The sequence below is a fragment of the Echeneis naucrates genome, chromosome 19 (assembly GCF_900963305.1).
Source record: "Echeneis naucrates chromosome 19, fEcheNa1.1, whole genome shotgun sequence".
NCBI lineage: Eukaryota > Metazoa > Chordata > Actinopteri > Carangiformes > Echeneidae > Echeneis > Echeneis naucrates.
The window spans coordinates 8452114-8476252 of NC_042529.1; the positions used below are offsets into that span (position 1 = coordinate 8452114).

At 42.8% G+C, this 24139-nt stretch overlaps 1 protein-coding gene across 1 annotated transcript in view; it reads left to right on the top strand.

Moving 5' to 3' along the window:
* Positions 1 to 17088, top strand: part of lrp2b (low density lipoprotein receptor-related protein 2b) — a 34001-nt gene extending 16913 nt beyond the window's left edge. Inside the window, 40 exon segments of the mRNA XM_029528381.1 lie at positions 153 to 600; positions 739 to 904; positions 1012 to 1170; positions 1259 to 1548; positions 1649 to 1852; positions 2052 to 2294; positions 2556 to 2681; positions 2795 to 2914; positions 3334 to 3465; positions 3585 to 3786; positions 3886 to 4181; positions 4454 to 4970; positions 5075 to 5230; positions 5428 to 5598; positions 5708 to 5931; positions 6032 to 6209; positions 6601 to 6797; positions 6918 to 7163; positions 7744 to 7872; positions 8304 to 8423; positions 8528 to 8644; positions 8737 to 8853; positions 9309 to 9446; positions 9687 to 9809; positions 10696 to 10824; positions 11513 to 11644; positions 11747 to 11872; positions 12222 to 12365; positions 12461 to 12626; positions 12871 to 12999; positions 13314 to 13534; positions 13705 to 13887; positions 14075 to 14194; positions 15059 to 15215; positions 15469 to 15532; positions 15636 to 15767; positions 15935 to 16009; positions 16194 to 16295; positions 16615 to 16668; positions 17032 to 17088. Of these exon segments, the coding sequence (XP_029384241.1) occupies positions 153 to 600; positions 739 to 904; positions 1012 to 1170; positions 1259 to 1548; positions 1649 to 1852; positions 2052 to 2294; positions 2556 to 2681; positions 2795 to 2914; positions 3334 to 3465; positions 3585 to 3786; positions 3886 to 4181; positions 4454 to 4970; positions 5075 to 5230; positions 5428 to 5598; positions 5708 to 5931; positions 6032 to 6209; positions 6601 to 6797; positions 6918 to 7163; positions 7744 to 7872; positions 8304 to 8423; positions 8528 to 8644; positions 8737 to 8853; positions 9309 to 9446; positions 9687 to 9809; positions 10696 to 10824; positions 11513 to 11644; positions 11747 to 11872; positions 12222 to 12365; positions 12461 to 12626; positions 12871 to 12999; positions 13314 to 13534; positions 13705 to 13887; positions 14075 to 14194; positions 15059 to 15215; positions 15469 to 15532; positions 15636 to 15767; positions 15935 to 16009; positions 16194 to 16295; positions 16615 to 16668; positions 17032 to 17088 (6810 nt within the window).
* The last annotated feature ends 7051 nt before the right edge of the window (positions 17089 to 24139 follow it).

Consider the following 24139-nt stretch of genomic DNA (forward strand, 5'->3'; position numbering starts at 1 on the left):
TCATCACAGTTGGCTCAGATGAAGTACAATCCAACAAGAGTGACAGACTTAATAGTGTAAGAGTCAGTTAAGTATGTGTGGTAATCTTGTTATTGGTGTTCTTTCCCTGTGGCGCTAATAACAAAGTCATGATTTTCCCATAATGTTGCCAGGTCATTCGGCAGGACCTTGATGGGGTGATGGATGTCACCGTCTTTGATTCTCACATCCAGCCCACATCTGCCAACCAAGTGGGCTTCAACCCATGTCAGGAAGATAACGGCCGTTGCCAGCAGTTCTGTTTTGCCATTCCAGGGCAGGAGAAACCAAAATGTGGTTGTGCACATGGGTCGCTCCTCAGTAATGGAGTAACATGTGGCTATGGACTAGACGAGTTTCTCGTTTTCACCACAGACTACACGATGAACAGCCTGAGGTTGGACCCTGCAGATCACAGCACTCCCTATCCAACTGTGACCTTGGGCTACAACCTTATGGCGTTGGATTATGACTTCAAGGAGAAGCGAATTTTCTTCACCCAGTATATGGGGATCGGTCGAAGCAGGATCGGCTACATTCTTACATCATCAGTCAGCAGCCCGCCTGTCATTATTGCAACAAGTGAGTTTAGCATTGCGGTTCTATTCTTGGTGATATTGTCAATCATCCCTCTGCTCTCTGTTTCATTTCCTTCAGGATCTTATTATTGATTTTGTCTTTTATCATCATTTATCCTGTCCTCTCTGCTATGCTGCACAGATCTGGATGATCCAGAGGGACTGGCATACGATTGGGTCAACAAGCGTCTCTACTTTACTGACTACTATAGCCGTAATGTCCAGTCCATTGGGGTGGATGGGATGAATCGCTCCATCATTGCGCATGCAAACCGCCCAAGAGGCATCGTTGTCGACCCCTGCCATGGGTAAAAGTCACTGCCTTTTGTTTTGAGCCTAAATCTTTACAACTTGGAGACGGTTTTGTGGTATGAATTATATTAATGAGCACACGTTTCTCACTCTTTCTCTCTAGTTACCTCTACTGGACTGACTGGGGCAGCCCAGCTAAGATTGAGAGATCCACACTTGGTGGAAACTTCCGGACCCCGATCATCAACACCAGCCTGACAATACCCAACGGCCTGTCTATTGATTTTGAAGAGAGAATGCTTTACTGGGCTGATGCCTCATTGTATGTTCATTCTTCTCTATATGCTATATTATGATTATAGCAGCTTATCCTACTCCGATGTATTAACAGCTTCTTTCTTCTCCCTCAGAGACAAGATAGAGCGAGCTACTCTGACTGGTGAGAACCGCCAAGTGATCATCCACGGTGTTCTTTACCCGTACGCCTTGACTGTCTTCAAGCAGGATATTTTCTGGACTGACTGGTCTGAGAGAGCTGTCTTTAGGGCTGGAAAGGATGACGGCTCTGGCTTTGCAGTTCTGGCCCAGGACCTGCAGTACCGACCAAATGACATCCACGTTTATTCTGCATCCAAGCAGGAGGACTGCTCAAGCCCCTGTCAGCAGTTCAACGGAGGCTGCAGTCACATCTGTGTTCCCGGTGAGTAAAAATGTGGGTGGTTGTGAACAAGGAACCGAGAATAAATAATATAAAAAAACACACATTGCTACTAAGTCCATCGCCTTAATCTTTTCTACAGGTCCTTCAGGCCCAGAGTGTCAGTGTCCACATCAGGGACAATGGTATTTGGCCAACAATGGCAAAGACTGTATCCAAGACACAGGGAAACGCTGTCCGGCAGAGCAGTTCACCTGTCTCAATGGTAACTGCATCTCAGCACGCTGGAAATGCGACGGTGACAACGACTGCCATGACAACTCAGATGAGCTGGAGAGAGTGTGTGGTAAGAAATGAAGTGACTTTGAGAAGTGGGTGGTTGTCCTTTCAAAGAGATTAAAGTGATTTAAAATGTGCGTAGAGTGTGATTTATGAACGTTAAGCTGACCTGTTAAATAAAGATGGGAACACCATGTCACCTCTGGAAGGGGACACACATTCTGCTATGGCCTTTAACTCCTGCTGCTCCCCCCTGTCCTTCCCAGCCTTCCACACCTGCTCAGCTATGGACTTCACCTGTGACAGCGGGCGCTGCGTGCCGCTCAGCTACGTGTGTGACTACACTGACGACTGTGGGGACAACAGCGATGAAAGGAGCTGCCCCTTCCCCACCTGCAACCCGGCCACCGAGTTCAGTTGCTCCAACGGACGCTGCATCAGTGCAGCGTTTGTCTGTGACGGCCATAATGACTGCAGAGACAACACCACCTCAGACGAAATCAACTGCCGTGAGTGACGACTGAACTGAGAAAGATGTTGATTTCAGCAACTGAGAAATTCGTTGACGTGGAGGATGATGTATTTCCTAAAAAAAAAAAAAAAAAAGTCTCGACTTGACAGTGTTTCCTCTGCTCCAATTGCTATCTTGTGTTCCCCAGTAGCACTTTTCAAATCTCACCCTGTGTTGGATAATAAAATGATTATCAGGAATTGGAAAACTGCCACTAACCCAGTGACTAATATCTTATGTCCTCCTTGGCCCTCTCCAGCTGACAGGACATGTCCTGCTGGACAGGTGAAATGTGACAACACCAACATCTGCATCTACCCTGAAAGTCTGTGTGATGGCTACAACAACTGTGGAGACAACAGTGATGAGAATCCGCTCTTCTGTGGTAAGATGACTGCTGCACTGCTTTGAGTCAGTGTTAAGGTATCATGTTGAATTCATGCCAAACCAGCTGAGTCCAAAGCCACAACATAATATTTGTGTGTCCCTCTGCTACAGCTGGTCGCACGTGCTCTCCAGACCAGTTCCGTTGCGATGGAGGGAAGTGTATCCCTAACTCCTGGGTGTGTGACTCCTACAGAGACTGCAGTGATGGAACAGATGAGCCTCCTTCCTGCGGTGAGCTCTCAGTTTCATTTTCAAAACATTCAGATAGCAGATTCACAGACTTGAGATTTTGGCTTCGCTTCCCTATTCATATACTGTATGTGTAGAATTTTAGTAGTGATCTTAACAATGCAGGACAAAATAAAAAGTATTATTAATACAAGTTTCCATGATCAGAAAATGACAGGAACTAAGTGATGTACAGTAGAGGGCAGTGTATCCATTTCAGTTGTGATGTTTACTGCTCAGCATTAGATGATCATCAGACACTGATCACCTGCACCTTAATGTATGTTTTATTGTGCTTTAAATACAGCTATTAAAAGAGCCACATTTTGGATTGTGTACTGTGATGTCTTTTTATTAACATATTTAGACTGAATCCCTCAGCACCTCTTGAACATGATTTCTATTTGTGCGTTCCTGTGCAGAGGACCAGGTGAAGACATGCAACCCCAGCCAGTTCACCTGTACCAACGGGAACTGCATCCCTCAGTCACTGGTCTGTGATGGCAACAATGACTGCTGGGACAGCAGCGACGAGGCTCCTGAACTACAGTGTGGTGAGAGAGTGCTTGCATGCATTTTTTACAACACGTGAGGGTAATGCTGGTGATTTGTTTGTGTTATCTGTTGATGTTGACCCCACTGACCCCTCTCATATTGTCTGCGTCCCTTGCAGGACAACGTACCTGCAGTTCCAACCAGTTTACGTGCCCCACCTGGCACCCTGGCCATCCACGCTGTATACCCACAACTTTTGTGTGTGATGGGGAGAAAGATTGTGCTAATGCAGCTGATGAGCTCCAAAACTGCCCCAATCGGACGTGCCATATGAACGAGTTCGCCTGCTCCAATGGGCTTTGCATCCTTATTCCCTACCAGTAAGTAGGAACTGTGTGGGATAAATTAAAGTAATTTCTTCCCCGGTCCAGACATCAATCCTCCTGTCACTGAATAATGATTTCCCTCCTCCTCTCCAGCTGCGACCGTGTGAATGACTGTGGAGACGGCAGTGATGAGTTGGGCTGTACCTACGACACATGCAGCAGCTACGAGTTCACCTGCGGTAACGGAGCCTGCGTCCCTGCCTCCTTCACCTGCGATGGGGAAAGCGACTGTCTGGACGGCTCAGATGAGGACGACAGCTTGTGCACCACGCCCCAGCCCACCTGCGCTCCCCAGCAGTACATGTGCAAGTCGGGCGAGTGTATCGACGTCAGCAAGGTGTGCAACGGACAGAAGGACTGCCAAGACAACAGCGATGAGAAGGGCTGTGGTGAGAAAGATACTGTTTACCAATGAGCAGCTTTTAATGTTTTATTCAGTGGAGACACACAAAAGGTTTCAAAAGCAGCATGCATATTGAAGTAATTCACCATTGTTGAATTTGTGTGCAACTGGGGACAAATTTTCTGAACTGAAATATATCCTCCAAGCTGTAAAAAAAAAAAAAAGGTTCTGTTTCTTTTGTGTTACTTTTTTACCTTCATATTACTGGTGAATATTCGACCGTCGCCTTACCTGCCCTTCTGTCCTCCTTCTCTTCAGGAATCAATGAGTGCAGCAACCCTTTGGTCCACAAGTGTGCCCAGCTCTGCACCGACACCCTCACTGGTTACTACTGCTCCTGCCACCCGGGCTACAAGCTGATGCCAGATGGCAAAGCTTGTGAGGACCTGAATGAGTGTCTCAGCACGCCCTCCGTCTGCAGCCAGATCTGTGAGAACTCTGTCGGCTCCTACCACTGCAAATGTGCCCCGGGCTACATCCGCGAAGCAGATGGACGCACCTGTCGTCAGAACAGCGGCATTGCCCCATATTTGCTGTATAGTAACCGCTACTACATCCGCAATTTAACCACTGATGGGTCCCAGCTGAGTATAGTCCTGCAAGGGCTGTCCAATGTGGTGTCATTAGAGTTTGATCACAGTGAGAGGAGACTTTATTGGCTGGATGCAGGGGCAGGAAAGATTGAAAGGATGCGTATTGACGGGACTGAGAGGGAGACTCTGGCAGATGACAACATAGCAGGAGCTGAAGGCCTGGCGCTGGACTGGGTTGGCAGGTATGTGAGGAGCTTTCCTGATAAAAATGTTTTTGCATTTAAGTGCTTAGCTTTAATATTGAGGCTGCAGGGTTGTTGATGGAAACTGCTTGTTTCCGCTGCAGGAAGTTGTACTGGGCGGATGGCGCTCTGGGCTCAGTTCATGTGATGGAGCTGGATGGGCATTACCAGAAGAAGCTCCTATCAGGGGACTTCACAGAGGGAAATAACACTTATATTATCAGTCGACCTCGATCTGTGGCAGTCAACCCTAAATATGGGTACTAACACACACGTTCATATGCCAACTATGAATGGTTAACATTGGAATTGTTTTTCCTGGAAAGCTTTATCGTTGAACTGGAAATACCTGTATAAACTGTAATAAATGGATCCAGAAACACAACATTAAGTGTTACATTAATGGGAAATGACAGCTTGTTTGTTTATTTGACATTTTCCTTTCTCTTTTTCCCAGATGGTTGTACTGGACTGACTGGGGTGACGATGCATATATCGGCAGAGTCGGCATGGATGGAAGCAACGTCAGCGCCATCATCACAACCAAGCTGGAGTGGCCTAATGCTCTGACCATAGACTATACCACCAACAAGATCTTCTTCGCTGATTCCCACCTCAACTTTCTGGAGTGAGTTAAAAGATTCAGACATGAGTCCATACTCCTAAAGCCTAAACCTCTCTGGATAACGTTACAGTGTGCAGCATGCACTGACGACGTTCTCTGTGTGGTTCTTCAGCTTTGCAGACATGGACGGCCAGAACCGACACCGGGCCATCTCTGGTACTCTTCCTCATGTCTTTGCTGTCTCCCTGTTTGAAGACTGGGTCTACTGGACAGACTGGAACACACACACTGTAGAGAAGGCACACAAGTACACTGGCGAGCAGCGCACACTCATGGGGAACAACACACATCGGCCATATGACATTCGTGTCTACCACCCCTACAGGCAGCCTCGAAGTATGTGCACAAGAAGTGTATCGGTCAATTCTACTATTATCACAACACAGTACAGCTAAGAACTCACCAGGATGTTACTGTTAATGATATTTCCCCCCAGGTGATAATCCCTGCTCCTCCCATCACCTGACCTGCAGTCATCTGTGTCTGATCGCGCCTGGTGGGCAGCAAGCTACCTGCGAGTGTCCTGATCACTTCATCGCTCTCTCTGTGGGCTTCAAGATCCAGTGTGTCGCTGACTGCTCCAGCACCCAGTTCCGCTGCGGGGACAATGAGAAGTCAGTTTCCTATAAAATCATGCGTTTCACAATGATCACAAAGCAGACATACAACAATATCTTTTCGGGTTTTGATTTCCATTGTAATATATTTATAAAAGTTAAAAAATTTTGACTTCCTCAGAAATACATCAACAAGATCTTGGATTTTTTTGTACTTCTTTTGGATTTATTGCTGGTGAAAACAGACATTTAATCTAATTTAAGCTTATATTACAAAACTAAGAAACCAAACTGAATTATATGAAATGCAGGATAAATGTTGACAAAGTATCAAATGCATCCAGATGGCATAATATAATTTAAAACAGTTATCAAACAAGCTTAATGCAATTATTATATATATGCAGTGTGTCTATATAAATATGTTTACCTAACTTTTCTGTTTTAGGTGTGTTCCCATTTGGTGGAAGTGTGACGGCCAGTCAGACTGCAGTGATGGCTCAGATGAACCTCAGACCTGCCCTCCCCGTTACTGCCCCATTGGCCAGTTCCAGTGTCAAGATGGTAACTGCACCTACCCCGGGTTCATCTGCGATGGCCACTCGGACTGCCCTGACAGCTCAGACGAGGATGCCGCTCTCTGCAGTATGATCATTAACTTTTCTTTTTTCTTTGGGGTGAATACACTGACAAATTATAAATCAGTCTTAAGGCCCTCACACCAAAGGCTAAATATGAAACCTTGAAACTGTTCTGTTCCTGCAGGTGACCACCAGTGCCAGGCGAACCAATTCCAGTGCAAAAACAAGATGTGCATCCCTGTGTCCTGGCACTGCGATGGAGTAAATGACTGTTCAGATGGGAGTGACGAGGACCCGGAGACCTGCGCCCAGAAAACCTGTCGTCCCAGTGAGTTCCAGTGTGCCAATGGACGCTGCCTGCCATCCAGCTACGTGTGTGATGCACAAGATGACTGTGGAGATGGCTCTGATGAACCGCACGAAATCTGCAGTAAGTGGCGTATTAGGAGATGACAATTTGAGAAGATGATACAGCTCAGTGTCAAAGAGATGATAAATGGAGAGGTGTGAAGGACTGATGAGGTAATAAGAAGAAACAGAAAATAGAAATTGAAGAGGGAATTTGTATTTCCATTTTTAAAATAATTGTTCAAATAGTTTTTGTAATGGTCTTATTCATGAATGAATATGTATATGGTTTAAACCTGTTTTTGGAAATTCATTTTTAAAGCTGAAATTTTATCCATATATTTATTTGACAAATTCCTTGGTTTATTCATGAATTCATAAAAAAAACTATCTAGATGGTTTACTTTGTATTTTTGGAATAATATAATTAATTCATTCATTTTTTTATGAATTAAAATTATCCTGCATACTGTTCAGGATCCTACAGTAATTGAAACTGCGACTCTGCAGATTACAGAACATTGATTTATTTGTCTCTCAATAATAATGTCCAATCTGTGCAGACTTAGTCCTGACCCAAGAGTAACCTGAGTGAATTAATGATGTTGGGTTCCTGCTGTTCTCACTTCTTCCCTCTTTTCTCTGTCTCTTCCTGCATCCAGTGGGTCCAGACTACAAGTGCGACCCTGACACTGAATTCTCCTGCAAGACGAACTACCGCTGTATTCCTCAGTGGGCCCGCTGCGACGGCACCAACGACTGCATCGATAACAGTGACGAGGAAGGCTGCGGTCAGTGGTCATGAACATTTTGTGAAGATATATGTAGAGCACTAGTATCTGGGAACACGCTGACATTTCTGCCATTTGTGTTTTGGACACACTTTGTTAAATGAGGAGCTGTAAAGACAAATAGGTTTAAGGCTGACAGAGTGATGTTATACTGAGTAAGCACTGCAGCACTACAGCTAAGTGGAGGCATCAGGAAAGACTCCAAGGGGCACACATTTTTTAAATAAATGATACAGTTCAGTCATTATTAGTAAGAATTGGGACTTTAGCCGGTGGTGCCATAAAAACCTCATTAAGTGAAGCAGTGATTGAATTCATTGTTCAGTCTCAGTCTTCCTGCTTTAAATCTGCAGTCACACTGGGCTTGTTCATTGACCTCCTGTTGAATAAACCTTTTAATCTGCCTCATTCTGTCTGTGTTCTTCTAACAGAGGAGGTGACCTGTGATCCACTGGGAGATTTCCGATGTGATAACCACCGCTGCGTGCCCATCCGCTGGCAGTGTGATGGCACCAACGACTGTGGGGACGGCTCAGATGAAAGGAACTGCCGTGAGTGTCATATCAAGTGCAGATGTGCCACACTGTCCCCGTGTGACAATCTGATCTCATGCTGAATGTATATCTGACGGTTTGATGGCGGGTCTCGTCCGCAGAGCCAAGGCCTTGCTCTGAAAGTGAGTTTCAATGTGACGACGCGCAGTGCATCCCTGGAAACTGGGTGTGTGACCATGACAATGACTGTGGAGACAACTCAGATGAACGAGACTGCGGTGAGCGGCGTGCTGCACACAAACTCACTCCCTCCAAATGGCTTCTCTCATAAACAACACAAACACACGTGAACATTGTGGCTCTCTTCCAGAGCTGCATACGTGTCGTCCGGGTTTGTTCCAATGTGACTCGGGTCACTGTATCCCCGCTGCTCTCCAGTGTGATGGCCGGCAAGATTGTCAGGACCTTTCAGACGAGGCCAGCTGTCGTAAGTAAACAACATGAAAACAAATGGCAAACTGCCCTCTCCCTGAAGTGTTTTAGTGCACTCTTCGTTGGTTATGTGTGTGTGCATTTGGTTAAGTTAACTTAGGTTAGGTTACTTTATTTATATCCGTAGGTAGATTTGTTCTTAAATAATAAAATAATAAAAGAATAAAGTCATATAATTATGAAATTGTCTAAAAATTTAACTAGAGATGCACCCCAGAGGCTGGACACCATCCTGAAAATAAAAAACATCAAGGATGTCTTTGAATTGTCCTTTATTCCTTTGACTGAAATTGAATTTAGCCATGTTTCTCTGCTCTCTTTTCCAAACTACTCAGGAAATATCATAATGCTCGTTCCAGCTGAACACTTTAACCTGAAGACAAGTGGGGGAAAAATGTAAATTTTGCAGAAAGTGAAAATGAAACAGTTTACCTTCAATTTCCCCGCCAGCTACTCGCTTCCCAGGAGGCCGATGGTGCCCTGAGAGCGAGTTCCAGTGTGCGAACCGTCTGTGTGTGAACCAGGGCTGGGTGTGTGATGGCGTTGACGACTGTGGCGACCGCTCTGACGAACAGCTCACTCTATGCTGTGAGAGTTCTTTTGTTTATTGTTTTCTGTCTTTATTGCATTGCCACAATCATTCATAACCACATAAAATTTCCAAAAACTATCCTGACTAATGAAAGGATTTTCATATGCCTCTCTGTCTCAGGCAGAAATAAGCCTCCGAACAATAGCAGTTCTGCACCTGCTCCTGCTGGGAACAATGATCTGTTACTAGCTGTGTTGGATTGTAGTGTCAGCTCAGATTTTCGTTTGTGTTATCAGTGAACATCACCTGTGAGATGCCGTCCAGGTTCCGCTGTGCTAACGGCTACTGCATCTACGCTGGACTGACGTGCAACAAGAAGGACGACTGTGGAGACGGCAGTGACGAGGCCGAAGAACTGTGTATGACTCACACATCCCAATCTGAATCTTTTTTGGGCCAAACATACGAGGAATATGAATCCTCTTCAGCTCTCAGTACACTTAAAGTCAGTCTACAGGGCCAATGCACAGACAGCTAAACATTTACAATTACTTCAACAGACACAAGCTGCTACGTACAGGGAAGAAGTAAAGGCGTGAAGTGTGTTTATTATTAATATTTTTAAAGGAATAAAAGATAATGCCGCAAATTGATTAAAAGGGATGGATTGAAACTGCAGAATGCAAATATTCCCATATACACGCTTTAAAGGGCAGCATTGTTTCTGTCTTTTTAATATTACAAAGGTCCCCCATACCATTTTTTTAAACAAGGCCATAATCAGATTCATTCATAATAGGTTTGCATTCAACAAATGCACCACTAATCATCAATTGCTGGATTCACCGAGGATTAGTCCCAACAACACTAATGCCTCCTGAACCTTTGTCTCTCAGGTCACTGAAATGGGAAATTTTCAAATGAGATCCGTGTTTGCACAGGGCACAAAATATACAAGGAACAAGGAAATAGTCTGTTTTATGGCATTGTTACACAATCAGCTTAAGCATCAATCAGAGAAAATTGTTCTGAGAGGGGATTACATAGTTAGGCTCAAAGCAGAGGTGGACATCAGCTTGTTTGTCCAATTTCTTTTGTTTTCACAGAAGAGTCTGAAGATTCAAGGAAAGAAACCTTGAAGTTGAATCAGTAATTTTTTGGATTTTATACAGTATGTTAGTATATAAATATGTGCCTGCATTTGACTCTGTGGGAGAATCCCCATGTATGTGTTTTTGGGTGCATGTGGGTGTTTAATCTAGTGCGCAGTCAGTTCATGGTTTTTTATTTGCGTTTCCTTCTCAGGCCGTGAACCCACGCTGCCCCCCTGCACACTGGATGAGTTTAAATGCACCAACGGACACTGTGTGGCTCTGCCATATGTATGTGACCACAATGACAACTGTGGAGACCGCACGGATGAGTTAGGCTGCAGTGAGTAACACAACAGATCATTAAAATATTGACAAAGACCAGTTCCTTTAGGTAACAATAAATTGACCTTATTTTTTCTCCTAATGTCTGAAAATGACATAAAACTGCATCTTGAAAATGTTTAAGTTTATAAAATATAATATTAAATAATATCATGATCAGATACAATGTGAAGAAAGACAAAAAAAGTCTGTCATGTATGGAAGTTTGTTGCACTTACCAGACTTTTCTACTAATTTTGACTTCCATATTGTCTAATTATGACCATTCATCTATTTTCCACTCAATTACGACTGTCACTAATTGTGAAGTATGACTCTTGCAATTGCTATGAATCTTGCATTTTGAGATAATTTTCTCGTAATGATGATGGATATGGATGTCATAATTGTGGGATCTCATAATAATGAGTCATATCTCAGAATTACAAGGTACGTTTTCACAATCTACTTAAAATGCATTTTGAGCTGAATTCCAATCTCTTCTAGTGTTTCGGCGCTCTAATTGGGGCTGTAGCACTTTATGTTGGAAGAAACATCTTACGGGTTGTTTTTATTTGTTGAGGCAATAACCACAATATGGGCAGTAATTGAATATTTCTACTCATGTAAGTGGTCCTTGAATCTAGCTCGAGGCATAAGCAGTTTGAAATGTGTCAGAGGAAGTGCTCTGTGTTGTCTGGATCCAGATTTTGGCCAAGATCGCAACTGTGAGGAGAAACTCTGCCAACACTTGTGCACCAACCTGAACGGCACCGGCTTTATCTGCTCCTGCAGGCCTGGATACAAAGTCGACCCAGACAGTACCTACACCTGCCAAGGTACACACTCCACAAACACTTCTCGAAGAACAAGGGTGGATGAAACCATGAAACCAGAGCTTCGGGGAAAATATAACCAGGGTGTTAATTTTACTCTTTCAGATATCAATGAGTGTGAGGTGTACGGTACCTGTCCTCAGGTCTGTAAGAACACAAAAGGTGGCTACGACTGTGAGTGTGCATCTGGATACAGGAGAGTGGGTGACGGCAACATGTGTGAGGCTGAGGGTGAGGACAGACTTTTGGTTAGGAAGTTCTAGTTTCTCCTGCTGTTAAAAGATTAATTCATTTCATCACCTAAATAGAGACCCCATATTTACTTTGTGTTTCTAACTTTTGAAAGCTTTGTTGTTTGTGGAGTCTTTCCAGACTTTTCAAGAAAAAAAAAAAAAAAACATGTCAGAATGAAGAAGGCCTCCATGATCAACTTATTACTGGAAACCAATCTCAGATTTAATCCAGCCTGTCAGTAAACTGTTTCTGATCAGTTCTCCTATTAGTTACAAATTGGTGCAGTTGGAAGAATATAGGAAAAGGCCAAATGCAGTTGATGTGTAAATGCGTGTGTCTCTCTCAGGAGCGACTCCCCTGCTGCTTTTGCCAGAGAACATTCGTGTCCGGAGGTTCAACCTGCAGACGGAGGCCTACCATGACTTCCTCCAAGAGCAGGAGCGTATCATGGCTCTGGACTACGACTGGGACCACAACAGCACTGGACTCAGTATGACACACACATATAAATACACGATATGACAGAGACAAAGACAAAGGGCTGGCCTTCAGAGACAGTGGTAACCAACGCTAACTGTTGTTCAGGTATGGTGTACTTCACTGTGGCTCGGAAGGACTCTGTGCCAGGGGCCATTAAGAGAGCATACATACCTACAGTGGATGACGGCAGCAACAACATTGGTGCTGCCGTTGACCTTGGCATCAAATACATCACCCAACCAGACGGCATCGCTGTGGACTGGGTGGGCAGGTGCGGTTCCATGTTTGCAGCATCCTCAATCATAGTTTATAAATGAATATTATATATCATATATTTATCAGTGATATTTTCCATCTGCATGAATGTAATGCAAATTAAAATAACCAATAACATTATCAGTAAAAGGGTTTTCCAGTGTAGTACAGTGCTACTTTTAGAAATGTAGCTTCTTAAAGTAGTTTGCTTGTATTAAAGCACATAATGTGAATAGTTATGCATTTCTTTCTTATTTCAGAAACCTTTACTGGGCAGACTCCAGAGTGAAGAGGATAGAGGTGGCTTTGTTGGACGGACGCTACAGGAAGCACCTAGTAAAGACTGAGCTAGGTCACCCATCTGCTGTGGCTGTCAACCCCCGACTGGGGTAAGTCAGAGAGGCACACCACACCTGCTCAGGAACCGTTTCGTAGATTACAGCATTTAGCAAGTTTTTAGGACTTTGTTTTGGTCAGTGTGGATTTGTGATCATTTTTCTTTTGCCACATTAAAACCAAAAGTGAAACAAATGCTTGACATTTTTAAATGTTTCTCTTCTCATGCAAATTCATTTTCATGAAGCATAATTTTGAAAACGAGCAGACATAAAGGAGCATTCTGGAGAGGCTTAAATGAAGGACCTACTCTATAGCCTGCCACATCACAGAGAGCAGCACTCTAATCTGTGCTGTGTCTCTGCAGGATGTTGTACTGGGCAGACCGTGGGGATGCAGCCAAGATTGAGTGCTCTTGGTTGGATGGCCAGCAGAGGAAAGTCCTTGTGGCAGACGGCCTTGGTTGGCCCACTGGCCTGTCAGTTGACTTCACCAACAGTGACAGAATCTACTGGTCCGACTCAAAGGAGAGCCGCATCGAGTCTGTTCTGCCTTCAGGAGAGGAGCGCAGAGCTGCTGTCTACATAGGTGAGAATTGGGAAGGACAGTCATCAAATCAGGAGGTGACAAAGTATTTTTGCAGAGACTAGCACCTTGTTTGAAATGTGAACGGGTAATGAAGTGTCTCGAGACTTACCAAAATTTATGGTTGATGGTGCAGTTCAGTTTTTCACTTGATATCTTGTTGTGGTGTGTAGATGTGAGAAACCCCTTCAGTGTGAGCGTATTCGAGGACCATGTTTACTGGAGCACCCAGGAGAAAGGTGAAGTGTTCAGGCAGGACAAGTTTGGCCGTGGACAGAAGACCAAGCTGTTGACTGCTGGGCCCTGGCTGTCCCAGGTCTCTGTGTACCAGCAGCAGAGATACAACTCCATAGCCAGTAAGCTGCACATTCACGTACAGCACACCTGTACACAAACTGTACTCACTTTGAGGAGCAATGCACATCATCATCACCATCCAATCCTTACTGCGTTTCTCTTTTTTCATTACAACCTTTTGAAAAATTAAACATGCTCATAGACTGTTGAAATGAAAGAATAAAACAACTTTTCTTATTCCTGCAGTGAAGAATCCATGCAAGGGAACCTGCAGCCATCTGTGCCTTCTGCGCCCAGAAGGTTATACCTGTGCCTGCCCTGAGGGCACCAGCTTCATTCCAGGCAGCAACACTGAGTGTGATGCCGGTAAGAGGAAAACACTATTCTCCTGTGGATGCATCATAAAAACACCATGAATCCTGTGAAATGTCAAAAACAAATCAATTGTTCTTTTTGCAGCAATATTAATTGCCCATGATTATACTTTTCCCCTTTCTTTCTTGATTGATTAAAAGTAATAGAAGTCAGAAATGTCTAGTAAACAGACTATATAATAAAAATTCATTGGACAACAAAAAAAGAGTTTTATTCATCATGGTGGATACAGAGGGAAAGGGAAAAAGCTGAGAAAGATAAGCCCAAGCCTCAGTAATTAATCAATCTTATCTTAAAAACTAAAATTACATCCCTGTCTTTAACCCACTGAGTATGTTCCTGCCACACAACAGGATAAATAATTCTCCCAATTAAAATAATTGTTTGTATGAAATATTTCAGGGTTCGATCCACCGCCTACCATGCCTCCTCCATGTCAGTGTCAAAATGGTGGCACCTGCTATTTTGATGACAACAAGGCTTTATGCAAGTAAGTGTGAGTCTTTACAACCAGAAAGTGGAAAACAACTCATAAACAACACAAGCCCAGAGCTTCCTGGGCAATCACAAGAGATTTAGAAAAAGTGTATTTTTTATTTTATTTTAAATTTCACAAGGAAGTGAGATCAGTATTGTTAGATGTTTGTATTTTGGTTCACAGATGTCCTCCAGAATGGAACGGAGACTACTGCCAGACAAACATCTTCGACGTGGTTGCATCTTCAAGTATGTTTCATCTTATAGCCACGCATTTCAAATTGTGCGCGAAAGCTCAAAGTGTAACCAACAAACATTATCTAATTGCTAATAAGCCACACTTTGCCCCTCCCCTGATCCCCGCCCCCTCCGCCTCAGTTGGAATAGCCATCGGGGTGACAGTGCTGGTCGTGCTTCTGCTAGTCGCTCTGGTCTACGCCACCAGGAAGAAGTCAAACCTGTTCGAGATGATGTGGAATAACTTGCCCTCCATGCCCAGTAAGCCCAGTATGCCATCTACCCTGGCAAAATTAAGGTGAGATGAGTTACAATAAATTTGTCATTTGTAAAATGTTTATTTCCACAGTTTCTGACCAGTACCTAACTGCTGCTGCAAAATAACGTTCTAATGTTATTGCAGAAATTTATGTTATGTTAAAGTTATGTTATGTTGATAAATAGACTATTAGGCTGCATATGTTTTCTGTTCAGCAGTGAAGATGTATGTTATTTACAGCAATGTGTCACAGCTGAATGATACATGCTGTTTGTGTTTTGGTCATTTTCAGGAATGGCTTTGCTCGAAATGGAGCGTACGCGGAAGCCAGAGAAACTGGAGAGAATTCAGAAGCAGTCAGTAACAAAACCTTTGAAATCAGGACATTTCATCAAATGATCAGGTCTTAAACTTCATATGTTTACTTAGCTGCTTTGTCCACTTTGCGTCTGACGTCAGGTTCCCTCTATGTTTGTGTCCATGGAGGACACAAACAGGAAGAATTTTGAGAACCCAGCATATGTGACCGAAGGACACCTCGCCTCCAGCAGCAAAGTGACAGCCACCTCTGCTCCTGGTGGAACAAACAAGGTCAGTAAACAGAAATCACTGCTGGCCTGTGGACGGTAGAAAAGTAAAACAAAAAAAATACCAACATTTCTCATCAAATAAAGTTCCATGCATTCAGAAAAAATTCATTCATAATGGAGAAAGGTGGTATTAATCCAAATCAGCTAATTTTGTGCTTCATCCCTCAGGACAACATTAATAATCCCTTGTACATGGAAGAAGTTAAATTTGTAGATGAGCCCAGAAGAACTGCTGACAACATGGTTGGTTTCACACCCGTCTAGTCAAAGTCACAGCAGACGTTTCCCTCGTCCGATCACTCAAGGCCTTCTGATATTACCTAATAAATCTTATAAATGTCACAAAACTGAAATGCAGGTTTTAATGACTGCTCCTCAACCAGTACAATATTCCTTTAAACCGTTTTCTTCCTTGTGGCCATTTTAGGAGGCTTTTGAGAACCCAGCATATGCCTCAGAAACAGAGGACGCTGACATCACTCCTGCACGACCAGCTGCTTCGAAGCCACAGGTAGCCATGGAGACGCTTGTCAAAATGTTATGCAATATTTACTCTTCGATATTTGACAACATGAATAATTATATAACCCACATGTTGAAAATGTGCTGGCAAGGGTCCGATAGGGAATATCTAATAGGTGTATTGCTGTCAGAGTAGATGTCAGGCAGTGAAGAGTGTGTGTGTGTTTTTTTTTTTTTTTTGGGGGGGGGGGTGGGTTTTGTTGTTGTTGTTGTTGTTTTTTTTTTTGGTTTTTTTTTCTCACTGTCTCTTGTGTGATTATATACATAATACATTGTGAGTTATGTGCTCCGTTTTTAATGCATTCTGTTTCTATTTTTCTCAACAGTGTGAAACCAGTCGGGATGACAGTTCTCTGTCTTTTAAAAATCCCACTTACATGGTGAGTCCAGAATGACAATAAGCAGAAAGTCCATGTCTCAAAAACATCAACAGGCAGCTTTAAGTGTCTCCTCTTGTCTTTTGTTCCGATTTGATGTGAGTGGACAGATTCACTGTGACGTGCTGAGGTATAAAAAGACAGACATCATGAAGTTTGAAAACCTTTTTTTCCTTAAAGACAATTCATGGCTTTTTCAGACATTACATAACAAATTTTCTCAGGAACAGGTGTACGTAGTACATGCATTTAATTGTTTAAAAAATGAGAGATACTTTTATTTGACATTGAAACGTTGGTTCTGACATAAACTAGCTTGGAAACTATTCTATTGCTGCAACCTTTGTTAATGCTCTGATCTTTCAGCAGGAAAACAAAGAAGCTCCCGACTCCAACATTGAAAGTCACTTCTACGTCGACTGAGATTAGACTGGAAGACATTTCCGGACTGAAATCTCTCAGTTCACACTGACAGAGCTGGAGCTGATCAACTCAGATAGTTTAAAAAAAGCTACCTTAGTCAATTTAAAGTTTAGTGTAGCTTTTTGTGTAAAAAAAAAAAAGATCTTAGACATGATGTAATGTAATCAAATGATGCTTGTCAATAATGAAATAAAGTAGGGAACAAACTTGTAAATGCTGTGAAGTGACTTGTAGTTCGGCTTGCATGTTTTTGTAGATTTTGATTGTAAGAAAGTTAAATATTAAAACTGCTATTATCATTGTGTCTCTGTGGTTTTGTTTGGTAAAACTGTAATGGTTTGTCATGGTTGTAATGTAAATGCTACGATATTTCAGAGTAAAATTTTAGATTTCCATGCCCTTCGGATCAGATTAAGCCCCTGATACTGAGCATTTCATTTGATTAAACAAAGAGCTGGCCTGTCACTGGATTGTGCGACCGTGCACGTATCACAAGAGGATCTGTCACCACAAGACTGAAGCTACTGCTGGTGTAATCCACTCTCTCTCTCAGATAGGACCGGCTACTGGACCTGACCCACTGAGCTGAGATAAAATGCTTTGTCATCATCCGACTAATCATGCTGAGAGACATAAATTGAGCCTGGGATCACAGGGAAGCAGCAGAGATTCTGCTCATCCCTCACATTGTCAGGGCACATCAAGGTCTCTTTGTTTAGTCTCCATTTGCAACAACTAGGCCGACCAGCAAAGGGGACAAATGAGAAGAGGCAAGAGGGGGGTGAACAAGGGGATGGAGGGAGTGTGGAGGAGGAAACAATAGGAGAGGAGGGATGTTAAGCTTTGTGGCCGTTTTGTTTTGTGCTGTGGTTTTGGAGTCATTGTTGATGCTGATGACACCTTTGGTCGTCTCAGGACCATCAGCCAAAAACATGCACCACTGAGAGACACAGACATGGAGGGAGGGGATGAATAGCAATGGATGGATTTGAGGGAGGCGGGCCCATGAGGCATGCAGCTTGCAGCATGCGTGCTCACGGTGCTGCCTTCAGGGGCTATCAGAAATTGGGGAAGGCATTGATTCCGTTGTGGTCATGAAAACAATGACATGGAATGATGGTATGGGTTAATTAAAAAATGTAAAGAGAGGTTTACTTTTCAAACAACTGTTCTCTAAACAATTGTTAGAGCTACATGAAAGAGCGGAAAACAGAATTACATTTTGTCATGTCTTTCTTATCTTACTTCTTTAACGCATGGCGGATGAACCTTTTCAATAACCCATTATGAAATGTTTGTTAATACATTAGGATGTAATTTGAATGGAAGCTCAGAAAAATAAAAATCTGAACTGAATACAGTGCTATGGGACACTAAGTCTTAAGGAACAAAAAATAATCTAAAAAAATAATAAAAATTACACAGGAAAAGGAAAAGGTTATCCAGGAAGGTTATTTGTTTTCAAGGTTTTACATTTTGTGTAGACACAAAACGCTGCAGAACTAATGCCAACAAAATGTCACTACACAACAAATCAGATTTTGATACAGAAGTTGCTTCAGTGTTTACTAATGCCTGCTGACCTCCCTGAGACGACACGGCACGGTGAAGCTGAGATCTCCGAGCAGCTCATGAAGGCATCACGGACATAGCGGAGTGACGGAGGAGGGGGGGCTCGGTAATCGGTGGATCGGACCGGGAGCAGAAACACCCCCCTCCCCTCCCCCGGTGTGTGTCAGTCAGCCGGAGACCGACGGGAAACCCGGAGAGACAGGAGGGAGACGGAGCGGAGAAGGAGGCAGACAACACAGACAGGAGCCTCAACAAGGTGAGGACGCTCTTTTGGTTTATTTCTTTATTTATTTCTGTCCTCGGACTTTACTCTAATTAGTGCGTGTGTCTGTCTCACAGCACCAAGTCCGTTCATTATGAAATCCCAGCAACACATGTTGGTTCTCTTTTGCGCAGAACTTCGATGAAATTCAGGCGTCTTTTGTTGTGAATTGAGCTTCCCGTGTTTTTGTCTGAGTGGGCCATGTGGGGGTGTGACTGCTGCATGTTAATGGAGGTGTGTGAAGTGAGCCCTGATTGACTGCAAACTCCATCAGCAGGTGGAGGTGGGAGATGAGGCTAATGCGCGTGGAGCGTAAGAGCTGGTGAATCATCCTGTTTGAACACTTTATGGCTCCTCGGGCAGACTGAGCAGGTTGGTGGACAGGACGGCCCTTTGACTAGGACTTGGTCATGCTTTAGTGCAGGCCAGGACAGGCTCTTTTTTTGTGGCTTTATTGGAAGAGAGCCAGACTCAGGGTACACTGTACGTTTCACACCACAAAATCTCAAGGAAAACTGCACCTGCGTCTCTGAAGCCGGTCATGTCTTGTGTCTGAACGTCCAGACCTTTTGAATGATGATGCCTCAGGTGAAAATCAACTTGTATAAGTGCAGTGGATGAAATGATTTGTAAGAGTTTGGAGGTGTGCGTTTTGTGGTTGGTTGTGTCAAATGTCAGGCTTGGAAATTTCCAAGCCTGACAAGCTTTAGCTGTTAAATGACTACAAGAGATCCAAAATGGCCTCAAGAAGATGCTTGATGATTAAGAACAACTGCAAAGCTATGAAAATCCTTAAAGAGACACAAAACCCCCATCAAAATCCCGCATAATGAAGCCAAAGATAGAAAATGATGAGTTTGTGTCAGTTAGACTCGCTGTGTGTCTCTTTGAGTCCAGGTGTCTAGCTCCTATCTTGAAGACACACATTTGTAGCCAGAAACCATGTTCCCCCTTGCACCCTGTTTTTCTGTGTACAGCTTAACGTTGGCCACCTAAAGGTTTTGCCCCCGATTCAGCCCAGTCGATTGTTGAAATTCTTGTTTTCTTGATTTAAAAAAAGGTTTCCTTTTCTAAGACGCAGAGCCAAATTCAACCTTTCACTCCTAGAAGTGATCCTGTATCCTGCTGTGTCTGAGAGTGGGCGTGTTGAAGGTGTTTTGAAGTGATGTTCTTCTTATAAGCCTCTTAAAAACCGTCTGGGTTCAGACCTCGTCTGCTCTACAGTGTGTTATCGCCAGCATTCATCCAAGCATGATTGAAATGTTAATAAAATCTGAAGGTCACTGGATGGTAATAACTGTTAAGTTTTAATATTTAAATTAGGAGAATTTGATGGTTTTCCTTCTTATTTGCCAATTGAGAGTGACTGTTAGATTCCGGATGCTTGAATGGGAAAAACATGACATTCAAACACATGGCTTAAGGCTCTGAGAAGTTACGATTGATTTCTTTCAGGCTAAATGTTCCTATTTGGGTTCCAGATGTCCTAAACATTTAATTTTTGAAATAAGAGACTGGCTGCAAATCTTTTGTCGAAATACTTAATTGTAGATTTAGATCTTAATCCTAATGAGAAATGTAGCATACCCCCCCCCCCCAAAAAAAAAAAAATAAAAACAAACAAACAAAAAATATTGGAATTCAATTTGTTATATTCAAACACGTCAGATCAGCCTCGTGGGTGGTTTCATAGTTGGCGGATGGACAATTCATGCACACACATACACAGAGTGGTGGGCAGATGGCATCAGCGGTGTGCTGGCGACCTCACCCCTCTCAGTCTCTCTCTCGGGACCGGTCTAACAGCAAATGGGTCTGGCAAACAGGTGGTGTGTGTGTGTGTGTGTGTGTGTGTGTGTGTGTGTGTGTGTGTGTGCGTGTGTGTGAGAGAGAAGGGGGAGAGTAGTGCGAAGTTCAACTTCCTTTGCAGTGTCAGTGTAAATAAAAACACACTTGACTTTAGATTGTGGAAGCAGGATGAACTACAGACCACACAAACAGTGACACCCATTAACAAGTTGTTGATCTGACCTACAAGAAGACAACAGTCATCAGGAATGCATGATTCGACCTCATCCATGTTTTTAGCTGTACACCTGACATCTTTAGTGTCACTCACTTCAGCAGCTGGTACTGATTTTGTCGAAATCCTCAAATTTCTTTAAGATAAATGAAAGAGATGCAGAGCAAGAGAAATCCCAGGGACAAATTAATCCAGTGAAAAATGAAATTCCAGTAGATACACGGGACAGTCAGGGAGGATTTCTCTGTTGTAAACTCCTGTGCTCCATCCTACGCACCCTCTGATGCATGAAGAAGAGGCACGTTAACGTGAGCTTATGGAGCACCAGCAGCCAGAAACCATGAATGGAAAACAATAAAAAAAAAAAAAAAAAAAAAAAAAAACTCAGCGAGCAGTTGCACCGCGCTATTATGGAGACAGAGTAGGCAGCTGAAGTGACTGAGGAAGGGTGGAAGCTCTAAATAGTTTGTAGTTTTATATAATGTTTAAGTGTCTATCATTGGAACTAAAACAGACCAGCAGTTTGTTGACATGTCCTTGGGCAGCTCCTTCAATCCTCCGGTTAATGTGACGTGACATGGTGGTTTAAAAGAGCGCTTGCCAATGGGAGGCAACAAATAATGAATAATTCATTTTAAAATAAAATCTTTATGCAACTGCTGTAAGAGGACAAAGTGTAATCTAATAATGAATGATCCTGATGGTCCTCTTGCTGTGAATGGATGACAGCGGTTTAGTTTAGCATAAAGGCACCAACAGCACAACAGCACCTCTGAATAAAACAGTTTAACCTGTTTAGAAACGAAAAGTTCTGTTTTTGGTGCAGCAGCTTCAGCGACTCTTCGCTGTCTGTTTGGCAACTACTTTTAGCCAAAAATAGTCTGGCACATAACACCTTGAAAATAGCAATTTTCCGTATTTGCTCTTTTGGCTTTTTTACAGATTTACAGATTAAATGAACAGGATGTAATGTGTTAATTGGTGAGCCTTAAATATACCAAAATGAGGAAATTATTACATTTGGGCACAGTCAAGTTAGCCATTTCCCCTTTTCCAGCGTTCGTGCTAAGATAACTAGGCTAGCTGCTGCTGTCTACCAAACTCTCAAAAAAAAAAAGAAAAAATCAATTTTCTTGTTTTGTTAAAAATAAGTTTTGTTTTGTTTTTTTGTTTTTTTTCTTGTCAGTCTGTCATTTTGCTGCAGTTTCAGTCCATCTGCTAATCTACCAGTTCTTTCTTATCGGTGCCATTGTATTCGTCGAAATCCTTAGTGATGCACATAGCCTCGAGCACAGCCGTCTTAAATCAAGGAGACTAGATAATGCCACCATATGGCCAGGGGGAGCCTTGTATTTAGACGATAGACACAGTGAGTATCACAGAGCTGGAGGGGGGAAAAATACAGAAAGATGTTGGATTTAATCTTCTCTCGACCTCTTGTGATTACAGACAGAGTGTTGAGAGAGGAGGAGATGGATAGAAAGAAGGTCGGGGACATGGGCCAAGTGTACTGGGGGTGGGGGGGCTGGCTGAGGCAACGCTCGGGGAACATGGAGAAGGAGTGAGAGGATATTTTACTGCAGAACTGCTCACTTTATGGTTTGAAGAAAGCTTTTTTCATAATCATTCAGCTCTAGGTTTGGAAAAGAAACAACAAAGGCGGTGGAGTTGTGAGTAGAAGGAGGCTTCTAGTTAACCGCTATTTAATCCTGAGGATAAAAAGATATTGTCTAGATAATGTCCTTTCAGCTTTCTTGAATACATTAACCTCATTTTAATAAAATTCTGTAGATGAAATTGATTGAATTTGATGGCCATAATAATAGCAGTATCACATTCTGCTCATAATTTCACAAACAAAATAATAATATAAATTTATATAATATCCTATTTCTGCTATTCCTTTACAGGCACTTTGTTTGTTCACTGCACTTTGTGTGCATCCTACTAATAGAGAATCTAAAAAAAATAAATGAAAAAAACGTGCTTAAATGTTACCTCTCTGACTCATTCAGTAAGTTGAAACTCTGTAAATCAGCGAGCTCTGCAAAGTGTGTATATTTCTCGCCCGATAATGTTCAGAATGGATTTTTTTAAAAGCGCTATGTTGCCGGGGCCCTGCTGAGGGAATGAAGGGACAGGCAGGCTGATGGTGGTGCAGCATTAGGCCAAATCAATCTGAGGGTATTATTATCAATGTCTGATTGAGGGTCACCCACGGGGACAGGTCAGAGGTTGTGGCACACCAGCAGTGATCCAGAGTAGATGAAATGTCTGATTACAGCTGGTCACGCTGTGACGATGCATTTACTGAGCTGCGGCTGAAAAACACAGAAACAGAGTTAAAATACAGTAGTAGAATAGTTTGAAATTTTGGAAAATATATTTCTTTGCATTTTAAATTCTGTGAATGTGAATCCGGATAAGGTTAGCTGTTTCCTTTAGCTGTTTGCGGCTTCATGTTTTTAAGATGTGTTGAGCTTCTTATTAGCCTTTTTTAGCAATTTGCAAAATGTGTTTATCAATTAAACGATGAAGAGATCCCGTGAGATTATTCATGGCTTCTTCTTCTTTTTTTTTTGTCCTCCAGTTAATTGTATGCAAGATTGTTTAAGTCAATGATGCCATCAGTATCCGGGTGTTGCCAGTGGGCCACAACAGTAATATAAAGCAGGCAATAATTGTGTAATTGCGCTTTTAGAGCAGCTCAAAGAGGTTGTTTTTCATCACCACTCAGTGGGCTGAGGCAAAATTAAACCCATTATGCTTTGAACATTTTAAACATGGCTCCAACCTGTGCTTTATAAACACTTGACACCAGTTTAGCAAATGTCTGTTTGGGCTCAGGATGCATAATATAATTGCCACTTTGGCACGTTGCCATCCTGTCTTAAATCCGTGTTCAGACTTTCTTCAGCAGCTCTCTGTATGCTTTTAACAGCCCACCAGAGGAAAATGTGACAATCAAGTGACAGACCATGACAAATAATCAAAGATAGATGATTGTAAATTGCTAGTTTTGATTTACAAGATGACTGAAAAAAATGGAGAACTAAACAAAATTTGTTTTTAAAAAATGTGATTATGATTTTGCAACTTTGAGATGCCAAAGCAGAAATTCTCCGGCTGGTGTATCTTCTATCTTCTCTAAAAATAATCAGCTTTAACATAGAAAATTCAAAAGTCATGAGGCT